The sequence below is a fragment of the Clarias gariepinus genome, chromosome 18 (assembly GCF_024256425.1).
Source record: "Clarias gariepinus isolate MV-2021 ecotype Netherlands chromosome 18, CGAR_prim_01v2, whole genome shotgun sequence".
NCBI lineage: Eukaryota > Metazoa > Chordata > Actinopteri > Siluriformes > Clariidae > Clarias > Clarias gariepinus.
The window spans coordinates 29,030,001-29,046,996 of NC_071117.1; the positions used below are offsets into that span (position 1 = coordinate 29,030,001).

At 41.0% G+C, this 16,996-nt stretch overlaps 1 protein-coding gene across 2 annotated transcripts in view; it reads left to right on the forward strand.

Annotated features, from left to right (window-relative positions):
- prkcba (protein kinase C, beta a) overlaps nucleotides 1-16,996 on the forward strand; it is a 31,833-nt gene that overhangs the window by 6,338 nt on the left and 8,499 nt on the right. For both annotated transcript variants that reach the window (XM_053476599.1, XM_053476598.1), the window contains exons 3-15: nucleotides 6,493-6,575; nucleotides 9,260-9,371; nucleotides 10,190-10,318; nucleotides 11,325-11,481; nucleotides 11,580-11,714; nucleotides 11,809-11,905; nucleotides 12,822-12,968; nucleotides 13,233-13,406; nucleotides 14,797-14,888; nucleotides 15,059-15,121; nucleotides 15,505-15,643; nucleotides 15,842-15,922; nucleotides 16,043-16,150. In XM_053476599.1, coding sequence (XP_053332574.1) covers nucleotides 6,493-6,575; nucleotides 9,260-9,371; nucleotides 10,190-10,318; nucleotides 11,325-11,481; nucleotides 11,580-11,714; nucleotides 11,809-11,905; nucleotides 12,822-12,968; nucleotides 13,233-13,406; nucleotides 14,797-14,888; nucleotides 15,059-15,121; nucleotides 15,505-15,643; nucleotides 15,842-15,922; nucleotides 16,043-16,150 — 1,517 coding nt within the window. The remainder of the gene's footprint in view (nucleotides 1-6,492; nucleotides 6,576-9,259; nucleotides 9,372-10,189; nucleotides 10,319-11,324; nucleotides 11,482-11,579; nucleotides 11,715-11,808; nucleotides 11,906-12,821; nucleotides 12,969-13,232; nucleotides 13,407-14,796; nucleotides 14,889-15,058; nucleotides 15,122-15,504; nucleotides 15,644-15,841; nucleotides 15,923-16,042; nucleotides 16,151-16,996) is intronic.

The window sequence follows — 16,996 nt, forward strand, 5'->3', positions numbered from 1 at the left end:
TGAACAGTAAGATTGAATTCAGCAGTGTCATGTACTCGACCGTACACAGTGTAATATACAGTAAAATGCTTATACGACTGTTTATGACCTGAAAGAAAAGATGAGATAGAATAAGAAGATTTATTCCAATAAGAGAATTTTTTACATTTATTTAACATCTACAAGTCTACAGATTTACTAGTTATATAAGACTTGATAAAATTAAAATAGAAATATATAAAGTGGATAAATTAAACATAGTGTACAGAATGTGAAGTATTTAGTATAAATGGGTATAAGAGGGTAAAGTTCTGACAGTGTTTGACTCAGCAGCGATCCAGTTTGATAACAAGGGGAATTAAACTCAGCAGTGATTTAAATTGATTCATTACTGAGAATACTCAACAACGATGTAATTTATTGGATTCAGTTCTGATATTTTTACAGATTCAGTAGAAATAAGACTTGTTTCAGCAGCGATACGATTCTGCACGATATGATTTGATTATTGTTAATAAATAAAAACTAACATTTTTCAAGCTAATTTGTAATTATTTAATTGTTCTTATTAAGTCTTTTAATTTTTCACAATGTCAAAGATTAAGTTCATAATAAACAACAGAAGCTTCATATGATCACCCTCTGAGGTGTTTTTTCTAGTTAAATAAACCCACAGGATGCTGAGCGGACCGAGAAACGACTGGGATGATTTGTCATATATTTTTGTACCCGTGACAGTGTGGTTTGGATTGCGAGTCAGAACAGGTAGAGGACGCGTGAGAGAATGAGGAAGTGGACGAGCGGAGGGGGGGGGGGGGGGATAGGGAGGGGGGAGAGGGGGGAGGGGGAGAGAGAGAGGGAGTGAATCTGAAATCCTGACGAGTCAGGCGTCTCGGTGTGTTTACGTTGGGGTTAAACGTGTGTTTTTTCTGTAAGTAGGTTAGGTCAGGTCTGGATTATTCTAGACACTGACTAGATCTCGTCTGATGATTAAAATAAGATTAGACCAGATTAGGGAACACTCCCCTGAGAACGTTCTGATGTATGCTGATGTTAGATCATCTGAGCGATCACACCATGAAGCCCTCGCTCCTTCACGCCCCAGCCGCGTGCTGAGGAACTCACTAATGTACCCTGAGCTCACAGAAGCGGTTTTGAGATGACTTCGTGACCTTTTCACCCTGAAGGTATCTGCCTGGATTGTTGTACCAGACCAGGGACCACTCTCCTCCAGCGCTCGCTCTGACCTCAGCTTGTCCTCGTGTTGTGACGGCGTAGACGCCAGTGTCCGTGTGAACGCCGAACCTATGGAAGCTGATGCGCACGATTTGAACCATGATTCTTCTCCATGGGAATTAAGATCACGAGTCACAAGATTCACAGTAAATGGTCACTTGTCGTTATTTTTGGAGCGAAACAGTGAAAGTAAATACTGTAAAATGTGAACAATAATAAGTAAAAAATATCCAATAAATAACTTTTGGATGCTGCAGCACTTCATCATCTCATGTGTTAGTTTACGCTCTGATCTTAGAGTCTCTGCGTAACAGCTGGAATCCAGGTTTAATTCACTAGTACAGTTTAATTGACTAATAATATCACAAATACAACTGCACACACCTGTCTCTGTCTCGACAATAACATATAGTTTTGTTTTCAGTGTGTGTGTAAGCGTGTGTGACGTATGCGATGATATTCTGATCAGAAGTAAGCGTGACGGTGTGATGCATGCGCATTGAGGAACAAAGCGAGCATAGAAAGGAACCAATCCGAAACAGGTCATCAGAATGCACCCGCCCCCTACGGCGTCTGATTGGCTGAAACTGGGCGAACACGAAACACAGTCTCAGCCTAAGTGAGAGAGTTTAAACTAGTGAAAATAAACGTCTGTTTTTTGGCAGGAAATAACGGCACAGCACTTCGACTCCTGCGGAAATTGACTGGACTGTTTAGCTCCGCCTCCGCGTTACACGTCACATGAAACGCCTTAAACGAAGAAGAGAGATGAAAAGTGACCGAGGTGTATGACTGAGCCATTCGCTAATCTCTGGCCTGATTGGTGAATTAATAGTGTTTTGTGTTTCACCGCGCGAGTGTGACGGATGTCAAGTCAATAAACACGTGAATGCAGCGTGATCTGATTTCGTGTTTATAATTCAAGATTGTGATCCTTTTTTTTTTTTCAGCCAGCACCTCGTTCAGAACGGAATTGTGGGTAATATAGTAATATAGGGTTAACATCTTGTCACGTTATCTATAAAGATCACTAGAGCCGATTTCAGTTTTGTGTTTCCCTGTAACATTTGGGAGGGGGGCGGGGTGCACGCGTGTCTACGCCTACGGCTGTTTTCTTTCTTAAACAGCAATCAGAATCACACCGTTAACGTGTTCCTGCATGTCTGCTGCAGCTTGAGGCGACCGTGAAAGGTCAGGAGGTTCGTCTGATAGGTTGTGGAGCGTTGTAGCGCGTCGTGTTTGTGTTATAAAACCTGCAGGTTATGAAATCATTTCGTTTGAACCAGTTCATATCCAGGAACGTGTGAATGGAAACAGTAACATGACCTTAATAGGATAAAACTAGCCGAACACAAGTTATCTCGTGTGATCTGCGCGTTTCGCTCGTCGTCTTAGCCGCGTGCGCTCACCGCTGGCACCAGCGATCTCCGCTTTGTTCGTCTTCCAAGCTCTATTCTTCTACGTTATGATTCTGCACATTAAATCTTTGCCCTCCATTTCTGCCAAACTAATTTTGCATAAGATCTAAGGACCGGGATGTCCCCACCGCACAGGATGTCGTGCACCACCTGCAGGATTATAGACGACCTGCACGAACATATAAACGAAAATTTGATTTTGAAGTCAGTGTGTGTAAAGCGCCAAACAAAAGAATCGTGATACTTAACTGAATCATTTATTTATAGATTTTTTCAAAAACTCACTAAAGTCGCGTCGCTGTGTTGGTGTGCAACTTAGGTTAGCGTTAGCATTAGCATTTCCCATCGCGGCTTGCACATGTTGGGCTGCTTTGTGCGTTGTTTATTTCGGGCGGACGTTTTACCTGAATGTTCACACATCGTGTACTAGTGAGCTAGCGCACAAAGCTAAATCGTGAATGTTTTGCCCTTGTGTGGTTTTTTGATGGTGAAAAGCAAAAGGTTTCAACACACATTTAAAATGTTTCATGTGTTACTTTGAAAACGCTGTTCAACTTCTTTTTTTTTTATTACACAAACATTTTTACATTTTAGTAATGTAATCTGCAGTTAGCGTGAAGTCCACACACTCTCAGGTCTGTGTGTGTGTGTGTGTGTGTGTGTTAGGGAGGATAAAGTCCCCTGTACTGTCAGTGAAGTCAGCCGAGGGTGAAGTGACACTTCAGCTTTATTCTCTCCATCCGTGTGCTGGGGCTCTAATCACATTCACACCGGACAGTCTGATCTCATCACTCCTCATCAGACTGAACTCGGACACACACCTCCGCTATCCTCTCTCACACACATGCACAGAAAGAAAAATCGCAAAAGAGGCAACGAAAGAAAGAATGAGGAAGAATGTCAGGAAGAAGGGGAAAAACAGGTGCAAAAGAGGTTAGGAAAGAAAGAAAGGCTGGGAGGAGGAGTGAAAAAATAGAAGGAAAGAAGAGTGGGGTGGATTAAAAATGTCTGGAAGAAGAAAAACAGATGGGAGCAAAACACCGATCGGAAACAGAGAGAGAGAAGAAAAGAGAGAAAAGGGCAAGGACGTATTTAGGAAAGCGACAGATGTAAAAGAGACAGGAATAAAAAAGTGAAGGAGGAACTAAAAAAAGCGAAAGAAAGAAATGTGCACAAGGGACAACGAATAAACGAATGAATGAGCGAGGGAGGGAAACGATATCACTGTTAGAAAGAAGGACGGATGGAGGGAATGTGAGTAAAAGACAGGGTGGGAGAGAATAGAAGAAAGGAAGGAAGAAAGAAGAATCGTTCAACGCAGAGTGTGTTCACGGCACAGATTTACATCTGGCCACGCCCACAAAACTCCATATAAGGTCAAACGTTGTGCAGAGGTCGAAAAGTCTGGAGTCGAGAGAAAAGAGGAAGAGTGACGGATTCTGATCGTTCTCTTGGAATAACAGCTGAAGGATCACGTGTGTGTGTGTGTGTGTGTGTGTGTGTGTGTGTGTGTGTGTGTGTGACAGTCTGGATGTTATACTTGTCATTTAGAGGAGTGGGTGGTTCTACCCTGTTTAACCCTTCAGCCTTGTTGCTAGGCAACAGCTGACAGATTGCCGTGGAAATCTCTTGGAGTGGTTCTCTGGAAGAGAGAGTGTGTGTGTGTGTGTGTGTGTGTGTGTGTGAGTGTGTGGGTGTGTGTGTAAGAGAGAGACGTTGAGGAGGGAGATGTGTACTCTCATTGTGCCTATAGATATTATCAGTTATATTCCCTTTCATTTTCAGTACCATGGAATCGTGTGTGTGTGTGTGTGTGTGTGTGTGTGTGTGTGTGTGTGTGAGAAGTGTGAGGTGATGCATGTATGGTGAGTGCTGTGACTCACACTCCTTGGTGTATGTGAGTGTAAGTGTGACTGACTGTGTGTGTGTGTGTGTGTGTGTGTGTGTGTGTGTGTGTGTGTGTAAATTATAACTACCTCCCACGCTCCTTTGCTCCCTGATGTTGTTTCTGGTCTCTCAGGTTCTGCAGGTCTTTATTATAAAGAAGTGTGTATGTACACGTGAGTGTGTGTTTGTGTTTATTTCATTGTAAAAAGCAAGCTTGCACAGACTCAGCGAAGGATACACACACACACAAGTGTGATCAGGTCCATAAGTATTTGGACACATCGGTTGCTATTAAGCGACTTTCACCCTGACGTGAACTAAAATATTGCGCTCGTCACAGACACGTATTTAAAACCCCCCCCCCCCCCCCCCCTCCTTCCTTTAACATAGGCTCAAAAGTATTTGGACAGATATGATGGTGAAGATAAATATTGGGATGATGAATAGGATCCCTGCTGCCATCTAGAGGTTTGGACTGGCTGTAGGTTTGACACAGAAGCGCCGCTCAGGCTTTACGCTCATGAAGGCGTCTCTGGACTCTAACGCTGACGCTCCAACCTCCTCCAGCGTCTTCCTGACTGAAGGTCCAGAGGTTATAAAGGAGGCTCCGCTTTAGTGGTCCTCGCGGCTTCACGGGGTCCCTGAGCTGGCCGGGCCGTCCCTGGAGGCGGAGTCAGGGGTTATGGACTCGGGTTCAGGAGATCAATGTGGTACGCGTTTATAAGACCAGACGAGGAGAGATTAACGCAATCGTATTCCCCTTTCTGCAGAACACAACCCACTTCCTGTTCGTTTCACAATCGCTTCATCGTATTAACACGTCAGAGTGAAAGGTGTAGAAGTGCAGCACTCGCCTGCGTCGCTAACACACACTGCAGGATTCTAAACACACCCCGGGGGTCGATCTGTTACAGAGCGGCTTTCGCACTGACTGTGTGTGTGTGAGTGTGTGTGTGTGTGTGTGTGTGTGTGTGTGCGTGTGTGTGTGTGTGTGTGCGTGTGTGTGTGCGTGTGTGTGTGTGTGTGTGTGTGCGTGTGTGTGCGCGCTCTCTGACTCTGTTCTAAATGCCAAGAGTCTGGATTAATTCCACATTAGATCAGACTAGATTAGATTAGAGCAGGTTATTTTGATTCGAGTGCTTTAGACGCGCGCAGTGGAAGAGAACAGTAAGGTACGAACAAGAGCGAGAGAGGGAGAGAGGGAGAGAAAGATAGGAGCAAGACAAACCAGGAGAGAAGAAAAGAAATGGTATGAGACAGAAAAGGATGCAATGGATGAATAAAGAAAGAGTGTGTGCCAGGAAAGAAAGAAAGAAAGAAAGAAAACCAGGACAGATGAGGGGGATAAGAGATGGAAGAGTTACGTAATTTAGGAAAAAGGACAAAAAGAAGTGAAGAAAAAGAAAGAGACAGAGAGGAAGAACGTAAATAAGAAAGTGTAAGAAAGTAAAAAAAAGAAATTTGTCCGTGTCTGTCTGTATCTGTCTGTCTGTCTGGGTTTTTGTTTAGTCTCTGTGTCTGTCTTGTTCTCTGTCTGTATGACTGTCCTGCTCCTTTCTGTGTCTGTCTGTCTGTCTGTTTGTCTGGGTGACTGTTTGGGTGTCTGCTTTTTTATTTCTCTGGCTGTCTGTGTCCGTCTAGGTGTGTCTGTTTGTGCGTCTGGGTGCCTGTTTGTCTTTGTCTTTGTGTGTGTTTGTGTGTGTTTGTGTGTGTGTGTGTGTTATATAATAACTTTGGACTTGTCTGTTTCATGTAGTGAAGCGGGGGGGGGGGGGGGGGTGACATCTCTCAGAGGAACTTTAAATTAAATAAATGATTATAAAATATTCCATACATCAGGTTCATACATACAGCATGTAGGATAATTACATAAACACACACTGAGAACCGACGACTTGTGTATAAAGAACAATCTAAACATGTGTGAATAATGATTTTTCTCCTCTGTGTGTGTGTGTGTGTGTGTGTTCAGTGTGCTGTTTCGTGGTACACAAACGCTGCCATGAGTTCGTCACATTCTCCTGCCCAGGAGCGGACAAGGGGCCGGCGTCAGACGTAAGTCTCTCCCTCTCTCTCTCTCTCTGTGTGTGTGTGTGTGTGTGTTTGCTGTCCTTCCTCTTCAACAAATCCACTTCCTCTATAGATTAAAAATTGCTGTCTCCTACTGACTAAGCACAAGTACAACACACACGCAGCACACACACACACATTCCTTCACTATCAGTGCTTTAAATCACACACGCTCACACAGACACACACACACAGACACACACACACACACACACACACATCACTTGGACACACCCAACCTTTACATTTTTTACTTTTATGTATATAAATGGTCAGAGCGCGTCCTTTTAATCCGTTTAAAGTTACATAGATTGTCCAGAACCCCCCCCCCCAAATAATAATGATATGTGAGTGTTAGAGAGCGCTAAAACTGGAGACTCCTTCCCAGTGTGTGACACCTCGCGGGTCCCTGTGATCATCATGCTGTTACTATAGCAACCGCAACACGGTGTTCTTCTTTATATCAGTACACGTTATTATCGCTTTTATCGCTCTTAAATATATAACGTAGACAAGAACATTTACAACATTTTATAATTAAGCTTAACTAATATTCCGTCTACACACACACACACACACACACACACACACAGGGGCGAGAGAGCTCTCTTTCTCTCTTCTTTAATGTCTATTTTTATACCTCAGCTTCCTCCTGACATGTGAGTGCGCGCACACACACACACACACACACACACACACACACACACACACACACATACAGTCATACAGTCAGAGAGATGCAAAATGAAAGAAAAAAAGACACTTCCTGTGTAAAGGCGTATCTGTGTGCTGCAGCCAGTGAACAGAGCTGGCAGAAGCGTGCACACACACACACACACACACATACACACACACACACAGTCTCTTCTTCACACACACACACACACACAGTCTCTTCTTCTCACACACACACACACACACACACACACACACACACACACGGTTCTCTTCTTCACACACACACACACACACACACACACACACACACACACACACACACACACACACAGTCTCTTCTTCACAAACATACACAGTCTCTCCTTTACACAAACACACACACACACACACACACACACACACACATACGGTTCTCTTCTTCACACACACACACACACACACAGTGTTTTATTCAGAATCGTCACCATGTTCTGGTTCATCATTTGCTAATTCCTGTGTGGCCGAGCGCGCTGCTGTCGCTTCAGGTTTCACTTCACTTCTGTCCTCTTGTTTTTCATCTCACTTTGAGCACTCCTCTCTCTCTCTCTCAATAACCTTCATAAAACAAACACACACACACACACAGAGGTTTGTAAATGCTTTTAACAATTCTCTAAGTTAGAAAAACATTAATGGCGTAAAAAAAAACAACACCAGTTATTTCACTAACACACACACACACACACACTTAATTTATTTCCCCCCCTTTCAAAATGTTGTTTATTTTGCATTAGTTCTAAGTCTTATTTGTCTAATTTAGTTTTAAAATATTAATGTCCAAACTTTTTTAACTATAAATATATTTTTTAGTTAAATTTACTTTTTACGTATTTAAGTTACTGCAATTTAGATAATAAAAAATAATATAAATATATATATATATTGTTTTACAATGTATTTATTTTATTACAATATATCCTCATTTATTTAGTTAATTTGTTGGTTTATTTGTTTATTTAAATAAACATTATTTCTAAAATTCCCCCAAACATTCTTGGTTGCAAATTTAGTGATTTAAAAAAAAATTATGATTTATTTATTTAAAAAAAAATTGGTTTCTAAAGTCAAACTCATATATATTTATACTTAATCTGTTCTATAAAATAATACATAAATATTACAAGACTTTTTTTGTTTGTTTGTTTGTTTTCAATGACAGCTTATAAAAATCCAGAATTTCCAAATATATTATTTCCTATGATCGATCAAAAAACATTTAAAATACATAAATTCTGATGTTAATTTGTGCCCTCGGTACCTCTTCGCGGCACCTTTAGCATGAGTTACTGCCCCAGTACGACGTGGCAGGAGGTGACCAGTCGGTGGCGCTGCTGAGGCCTTACTGAGGACCAGGTTGCTTTGATAGCGGCCTTCAGCTCGTCTGTGTTGTTGTGTCAGGTGATTCCCATCTCAGGTGGGGTGAGTGGTGAAGCCCAGTGATACCACGGTCAGCGACCCAGTTAGTGGTGGTGGTGTCGCCGCGCGCAGCTGCTAAATGCTTAGCGTCTCCATGAAGTGTTTAGCGTTAGCTGTCTGACACACAGGTAATGAATGGAGTTAAGGAAGTTAATCACAGACCGCTGCTGAACTCCGTCCTGCTCTTTACACTCGAGTGTAACTGCGGTACCTGTAGATCACCACCGAACGTGCGGGTCGCCTCCAGAAGTCCACGGTTCGCCGTAACAGGAGACTCTTATCTCAGAATGTTTAATAAATTAAAATGTATAGAAAGAAAATATCGCTATGGCAACAGTTTTTAAATCTGTTCATAATCAGTGGAGCGTGCGCCGCACACGTCTCAGCCAACGAGCCGTTACCATGGAAACCATCAAGTATTATTAACGAGCGCATTCATATAAACCTGCACTACTGTCAGAGCTGCTGTTATAGAGAATTAATCAGCACCTGTATCTGTGTGTGTGTGTGTGTGTGTGTGTGTGTGTGTGTTGCAGGATCCCCGCAGTAAACACAAATTTAAGGTACACACATACTCGAGTCCCACCTTCTGTGACCACTGTGGATCTCTACTGTACGGACTCATACACCAGGGGATGAAATGTGACAGTGAGTACACACACACACACACACACACACGATTTCTGGTATACATGCACTGCTCTCTAGTGGCTCCCAGAATAGTATTTATAATAGTTGTCTATAGAATAGTGTGTGTGTGTGTGTGTGTGTGCATATTTTCTGATGCTATGCCGGTGCATAGACAGAGTGTTCAGAGAAAGTGCACAAGCAGGTCACACACACTTCCTTTCACATTAGATGAAAGAATGTTGTTGTTAAACGTCGTAACGTCACAAACACACACCTCAGCACGAGGACGGCGTCGCTCACAGCTCCTGGTGTCTAGACGTGCTAATAAACACACCGTGTCAGGCGTTGTTAAACATCAGGAAATACACAGGATAGATTGATTCACACTGACGTTAGAGTCGACATGCAGTTTTTTTCTTTCTCGTAAACAAGTGAATTCAATAAATAAGTGACACTGACATGGAAGAAGTTTAATTGCATCTGCTTAAAGTCGGTTTGTAAGTTTACTTAAAAAGTTAGGTTTTTATAAGGTATTTGTATATACTTGGAGTCATTTTATAAATTTACTAAAAAACATAAAATTATGAATCAAAATATCTATAATAACTGTATAATATAAAAGTGACAATGATATTAATATGATATTATATTGTGCAAACTTGCTAATGATCACACCATGTCGAGCATCGCTAAACATCACTAAATAAACGCTTTATGTTGATTTACACTGATGTCTCGGCGTCTTCGCCTTAACCTTAAAATGGAGTCTGTTTACACAGTTTGTACAGAAATGTTGTAGCATGTGACAGCGTCTGGTTGTTGATGTATTTCCGTAGCCTGCATGATGAATATTCATAAGCGGTGTGTGACCAACGTCCCGAGCCTGTGTGGGACGGATCACACGGAGAGGAGAGGACGCCTGCACATCAGCGCCGACATCAAAAACAGCATCCTGACCGTAACCGGTGAGTGACCCACATCTGTCACACACACACACACACACACACACACACACACACACACACACACACACACACACACACACAGAGTCTTTCAGTGTCCATTGATTCGCTGTTCAATAGCGGGTATTCCAGCATCAGAGCTCAGAGGCCGTTCCTGTTAGCGTAGTCCGCGGGAGAAAACCACTTCCTGAAATCAATTATCCAACGATCGGCCCACATCATTTACTCTCGCGTCTCACGCTCTTCAGTCTAATTCAGTGTGTACAGTACTCAGCGTCCCCAGACACCACACACTCGTTCAGTACGGACCGATGTGTGTTTGTGATGCTAAGAAAAGCTTCATCTTCCCCCAAGGTTGGAGTTCTCCTGATGTGTTTTAGTGGATTATTTTAAGTAAAAAAAAGAAAAATTTAAGAACAAAGCTGGAGAGAAATCAAGACTCGGTTTAGTGACTTCAGTGTTTACAAACGTTCACAACTCAATATTTGGTTAGAATTTCGTTAGTATTTGGTTACAACTTTATTAGAATTTGGGTGGAACGTGTTTAGAACTTGGATAATTTTTGGTTAAAACTTTGTTAGTATTTAGTTGAGAACTTGGTCACTATTTGATTAGAACTTCATTAGCATTTGGTCAGAGCTTATTAAGAATTTGGTTAATATTTGGTCAGGACTTTAAGACTTTGTTATTATTTATTTAGAACTGGTTTAGTATTTTAGTATTTGGTTAAAATTTGGTTAGACATTGTTTAAAATTTGGGTAGTGTATGGTTAGAACTTGTTTAGACCTTGGTCAGTATTTTGTTAGAATTTTGTTAGTATTTGGTTAAGACTTTATTAGAATTCGTTTAGAAATTGGTTACTATTTAGATAGAATTTTGTTAGTATTTAGTTAGGACTTGTTTAGTATTTAATTTTGTGCTTTAATTTTGTGTTTTTTAATATTTATTATAATTTCTTTTGTGTTTGTCTTTTGTTTCATCCTACTCCCTCTTCTTTCTCTAAACCAGTCAGGGAAGCTCGGAACCTGGTGCCAATGGACCCGAATGGCTCGTCGGACCCGTATGTGAAGCTCAAACTGATTCCCGACCCCAAGAGTGAAAGCAAGCAGAAAACCAAAACCATCAGGTGTTCGCTCAACCCCACCTGGAACGAGACATTCACATTGTACGGCAAACCCTCGTCTTTTTTAAAGAAATGGTCGCTAACTGATAATCGTTTAAAGAGAAGGTTTGTTTAATCTTCTGTTCTGTGTGCTCTGCTAGCAATCTACGGGAGACGGATAAGGATAGACGTCTGTCTGTGGAACTCTGGGACTGGGATCTGACCAGCAGGAACGACTTCATGGGCTCGCTCTCCTTCGGCATCTCCGAGCTCCAAAAGCAAGGGGTCAGTGGCTGGTAAGGTCCCTCCTGTACATCATCACTTCTCACATCCTTAGAACTTTGAGGAGGGAGTTCCTCTGTTCCTAAGATCCACGCACTTACCTTTCAGGTATAAACTGTTAAGCCAAGAAGAAGGCGAATACTTTAACGTTCCAGTCCAACCAGACGGGGAAGAAGGGAACGAGGAACTGCGGCAGAAGTTTGAGGTTAGCGAGTCAGTTTTATACGTTACATTACGCAAAAATGATGTAGGAAATAAGGGGGGCACTAGGGGACATCAAATGGGGAATTTACAACAACCTGAATAGTTTTTTTTAATCGGACACTGATCCAGATGTATTGTTTTTTTATTCATTAAAGAAGGACATGTCATATTTTTAAATGATCTACAGTTGTGTTATTAGTATCACATTCTAGCAGGAAATACACAAAGCATAAACTCTCACACTAGAGACTTCTTTCAAAAATTATAAAAAAAAAACATCTTTCATTACAAAAGTACATAAGAAAACATTTGCGAAAATATAATATTTGAACAAGTAAAGATTCTTCAAATCTAGTTAAATCTATCGACAATTTCTTAAAATAGTATTAAATTTTAAGCTTATTTCTAGAAACAAATGCTTAATTCTTAGGCAGAACATTCTTGTTCTGTTGGCAGATAACTGTTCCAGTTTTAGGAATTTATTTTTAGAAAGAACCAAATAGTACTCTTTGCCAAAAGTTCAAAAAAGTTTTTCAAGAAAGTCTTTTTTTTTTCTATATTCATTAGTTACTATAGAAACAATGACAGATTAAAAAGAACTGTAATGTTATGTAAGGTAATGTCACTTTTTCATGGCTATACTTCAGTATGCTTTATTACTTCAAAAAAGTTTAATTTATCTAATACGTCACTTGTATACATTTTTGGTTGGTAGCTAGCTAGCGAAATATTTCTTAGCCACAACAAAAATGTCCACTAGCCTACATTAGCCTACTTAAGTGTTGAGCGTAAAAGAAATAAAAAATGCGAAAAATGTTGTATGTTTATCAAATATATATATATATATATATTTTTTTATTATTTCTCATATCAAAGTGTTTGTTTCACTTCTATGTCTTTGCTCTTGTTCCGCTTAGAGAGCCAGGATTGGTCCAGGCAACAAGAACAACGACAGCTCATCATCTAACAACATCTCCAAATACGATGCTAACGGCAACCAGGATCGCGTGAAACTCATCGATTTTAATTTTATCATGGTACTGGGGAAAGGCAGCTTCGGAAAGGTAACGTTTAAACTGCTGTAATCTGATATTATTAGAAGAATGACCAAAAGTATTAGAACATGTACATTAATTAATTTAAACTGTTGTTTAAATAAAATGTAATTAACGCAACAATCCTAACCGATCGGAATTAAGTGATTCAGTGGCGTGATTAAGAATTCAATAAAGAAATGTTTGGTTTGTTCGACACTTCTGAGGACATCCTAGCATTTTAGGGAAAAAGGAGACGTATTGTGTTGCTATGAAGATGTTTCGTGTTTCCAGGTGATGCTGGCCGAGCGTAAAGGAACGGACGAACTGTACGCCGTGAAGATCCTGAAGAAGGACGTGGTGATCCAGGACGATGACGTGGAATGCACCATGGTGGAGAAGAGAGTTCTAGCACTTTCTGGAAAGCCTCCTTTCCTCACGCAGCTGCACTCCTGCTTTCAGACTATGGTACAGAACACACACACACACACACACAGAGCTTGTGCAACTTCTCCTTTCACTGCTTCTGCAGATCACAATTACTCATGTATTCAAATTCACATTCGCTTCCTCATTCACTCCAGAGGTTGTGTCTCAGACAGTCACCCAGTGGCAGCAAGGTCACCTCCGGCCGTGTTTAATGACTCGCACGACAAGAACCACGCTAACGCAAGGGCGGAAAGAACCGATAACGCCTGAGGAAAATGTTTTCTCATCTAAATTATGAGGGGTGTTCGAGTCAAACCGAGACTCCTGCTGAAATTTCTGGTGAAATTGATGGTGTCCAAGCGCTAGTGAGACACTGAGATAAGTGCATTAGTGTATCAGGGCATTATATAGAGACATAAAGAGAGTTTTTACTCTCAGAACTGTGTAAAAACTAGTACAACTACACACACACACACACACACACACACATTCTGAACAATCAAAAGTCCCGCTTTGACTCGAACGCCCCTCATCACTTTAGTGTACTGTAGATAGGTTATTTAATTAAAGTTATTTTTGTAGATTAAATCATTAATTCTAGCTAATTACCCGTATTATTCCTAACACTGGGTGTTTATACCCCGTTAGCAACAGTTCGCTAGTTAGCCCAGTATAGTTATATGCAGGGACGCCAGCTAGCAGTTTCAACTAAACATTGTACAATAATGTCAACCAAAATTAACACCAGGATTGGTGCTAAAGGATCAATAGCACTATTGATTTGTAATAGTAATACTGTGGGCGGGGGGCCAAAAAAAAGAGCACAAACTGAAGTCGGTAGCTGAAAAGCGAGTTTTAATCCGAAAACCACAGAAACTTCATTTTTGTATAGATTTACTTTAAACATAGAAAAAAAAAATGTTTATCTTCAGTTCTTAATCCGAATCCACTAATCAGAATCCATGATTATTTTTAATCCATGTTATGTTCTGACAGGAAAAAATGAACATTAGCAAAGTCTGAGCGTAGCGAGTTGTGTAGTAGCGTCGGTTTTAGCTCTACATGTGGAACATCCTACACATCTAAAGCTAAAACATCTGCAACAAGTTCAGCTGTAGTGGCGAAAAAAACAAGGATTAATTAAACCGTGTGGTTTAGTGTAGAGTTTTTAGCACAAAAATGCTAGCAATGCTAACTATGCTAAACTCAAGAGAGTGTATTAAAAGGAAAAGCGCGACAGCGACGTCACAAATCAGAATGAGATGGATTTTTAAACCGTTTGTTTGGAAGTGTGTTCATAGTCGTTCTTGCTAATGCTAACGTCAACTAGCGTGCTAACTCTAGTAGCCAGTTTCAAGGGTGGAGCCTGAAATTGACACCTATCACAGATTTGTGTGTGTGTGTGTGTGTGTGTGTGTGTGTGTTGTAGGACCGTCTGTACTTTGTGATGGAGTACATCAACGGTGGAGATCTGATGTACCAGATACAGCAAGTGGGAAAGTTCAAGGAGCCGCATGCTGTGTAAGTACAACCACACACACACACACACACCTCATGCTCACTGTCTGTGTCTCTATTACTGTATTTGCCTTTTTTTACAAAGCAAAGGAATTTAATAGTGTGATTATAAGTGTATTGTGTGTGTGTGTGTGTGTGTGTGTGTGTGTGTGTGTGTGTGTGTGGTTATGTAGGTTCTACGCTGCAGAGATTGCCATTGGTCTGTTCTTTCTCCATTCAAAAGGCATCATTTACAGGTAAAAACGCTTCTGAACGTTCTGACAACGTTGTAAAAACGTGTTTTGTGATTCAGGAATAAGGAAAGAAAACGTTGTGAAAGTTTTTAGAGAAAAGAATATCGATGGAGATATAAAAGAACAAGTTGGTTGTGTATGAGTGTATATATACTTTCTACTTATACTATATATAAGGGAGTTTTTCCTTGCCACTGTCGCCCTCGGCTTGCTCACCAGGGACAAACTGACCATTTTGATTCATACAAATTCACATTTCATACAAACTTAAATAATTCTTTTGACTATGTAAAGCTGCTTTGCGGCAATGAAAATTGCTAAAAGCGCAATACAAATAAAATTGAATATATATATGTGTGTGTGTGTGTTCATGTGTGTGTTTTTAGAGACTTAAAGTTGGACAACGTGATGCTGGACTCTGAGGGTCACATTAAAATCGCGGACTTCGGCATGTGCAAGGAGAACATGTTAGACGGCGTAAACACCAAAACCTTCTGTGGAACTCCAGATTATATCGCACCTGAGGTGTGTGTGTGTGTGTGTGTGTGTGTGTGTGTGTGTGTGTGTACAGAAGAATTTAAATAAACCCAGTTTACTTTAATGTCAAACAACCAACCGGTTCTCGTACAAACTTCTCCTTCAGCCAGCGTCTTATCTGACAGAACTGTAAACACTGAGACAGGAAGTGAAGCTGAACGCTCTCTCTTGTTTCTGCACTTTCAGATCATCGCCTATCAGCCGTACGGGAAGTCTGTGGACTGGTGGGCGTACGGAGTTCTGCTCTACGAGATGTTAGCAGGACAGGTAAACGCTAAACAGCTACGTTACTGAGCTAAACATGCATATGTACAAACACAAGATAATGCTAACTAGCGTAACTAGCGTGTGCATGGAGTTAGCGTAGTAACTTTGGTCTCTGTGTAGCCTCCGTTTGACGGCGAGGACGAAGACGAGCTTTTCCAGTCCATCATGGAGCACCACGTTTCTTACCCCAAATCCATGTCTAAAGAAGCCGTGGCTATATGCAAGGGCGTGAGTGTACACACACACACACACACACACACACACCCATGTTAACATGTAATATTTCATGCAAATTGTACAGTAAATTAGTGGCACCACTGTGACTGTTTTAATGCGTTGATTTTTAGTTTCATTAAAAATTACAGATCATTTTTAAAAACTTTTTAATGTTAAACAGCTACCACAGATGCGTTTTTTTATTTTCCTTTAACAGCAAAGTCTTTAATAAAATTTACACCACGGTGCTTTGTGAATATTTGCATAAAAAAAGCATAAAAAACACAATCATAATTGTTATCCCTTTATAGTTACATATAAGTTCTTACTGGTCTTATAGCAGCTTTAAACCTCAATGTGTTTTTTTTATTTTTTATTATTTAACAAAGAAATTGCGAAACAGTGCACACCCCTTGTGTAGAGTTACAGCTTTATCTCCGACATTGGAGACTCCTTCCATAAATTTGCATCTCCTTCCTGTAATGAAGCGTCACGATTATTCACCTTCTTTAACCTAAACACGTCCCTGTGAATGAGCCGTTACTATGGAAACCATAGCGTATTAATATAAACCTGCGCTACTGTCAGAACTGCTGTCATGGAGAATCAACTAACCTGTCACTAACAGGCTGTGTGTATGCGTATGTGTGTGTATGCGTGTGTGTGTGTATGCGTGTGTGTGTGTGTATGCGTGTGTGTGTGTGTATGCGTGTGTGTGTGTGTATGCGTGTGTGTGTGTGTATGCGTGTGTGTGTGTGTATGCGTGTGTGTATGCGTGTGTGTATGCGTGTGTGTGTATGCGTGTGTGTGTATGCGTGTGTGTGTATGCGTGTGTGTGTATGTGTGTATGCGTGTGTT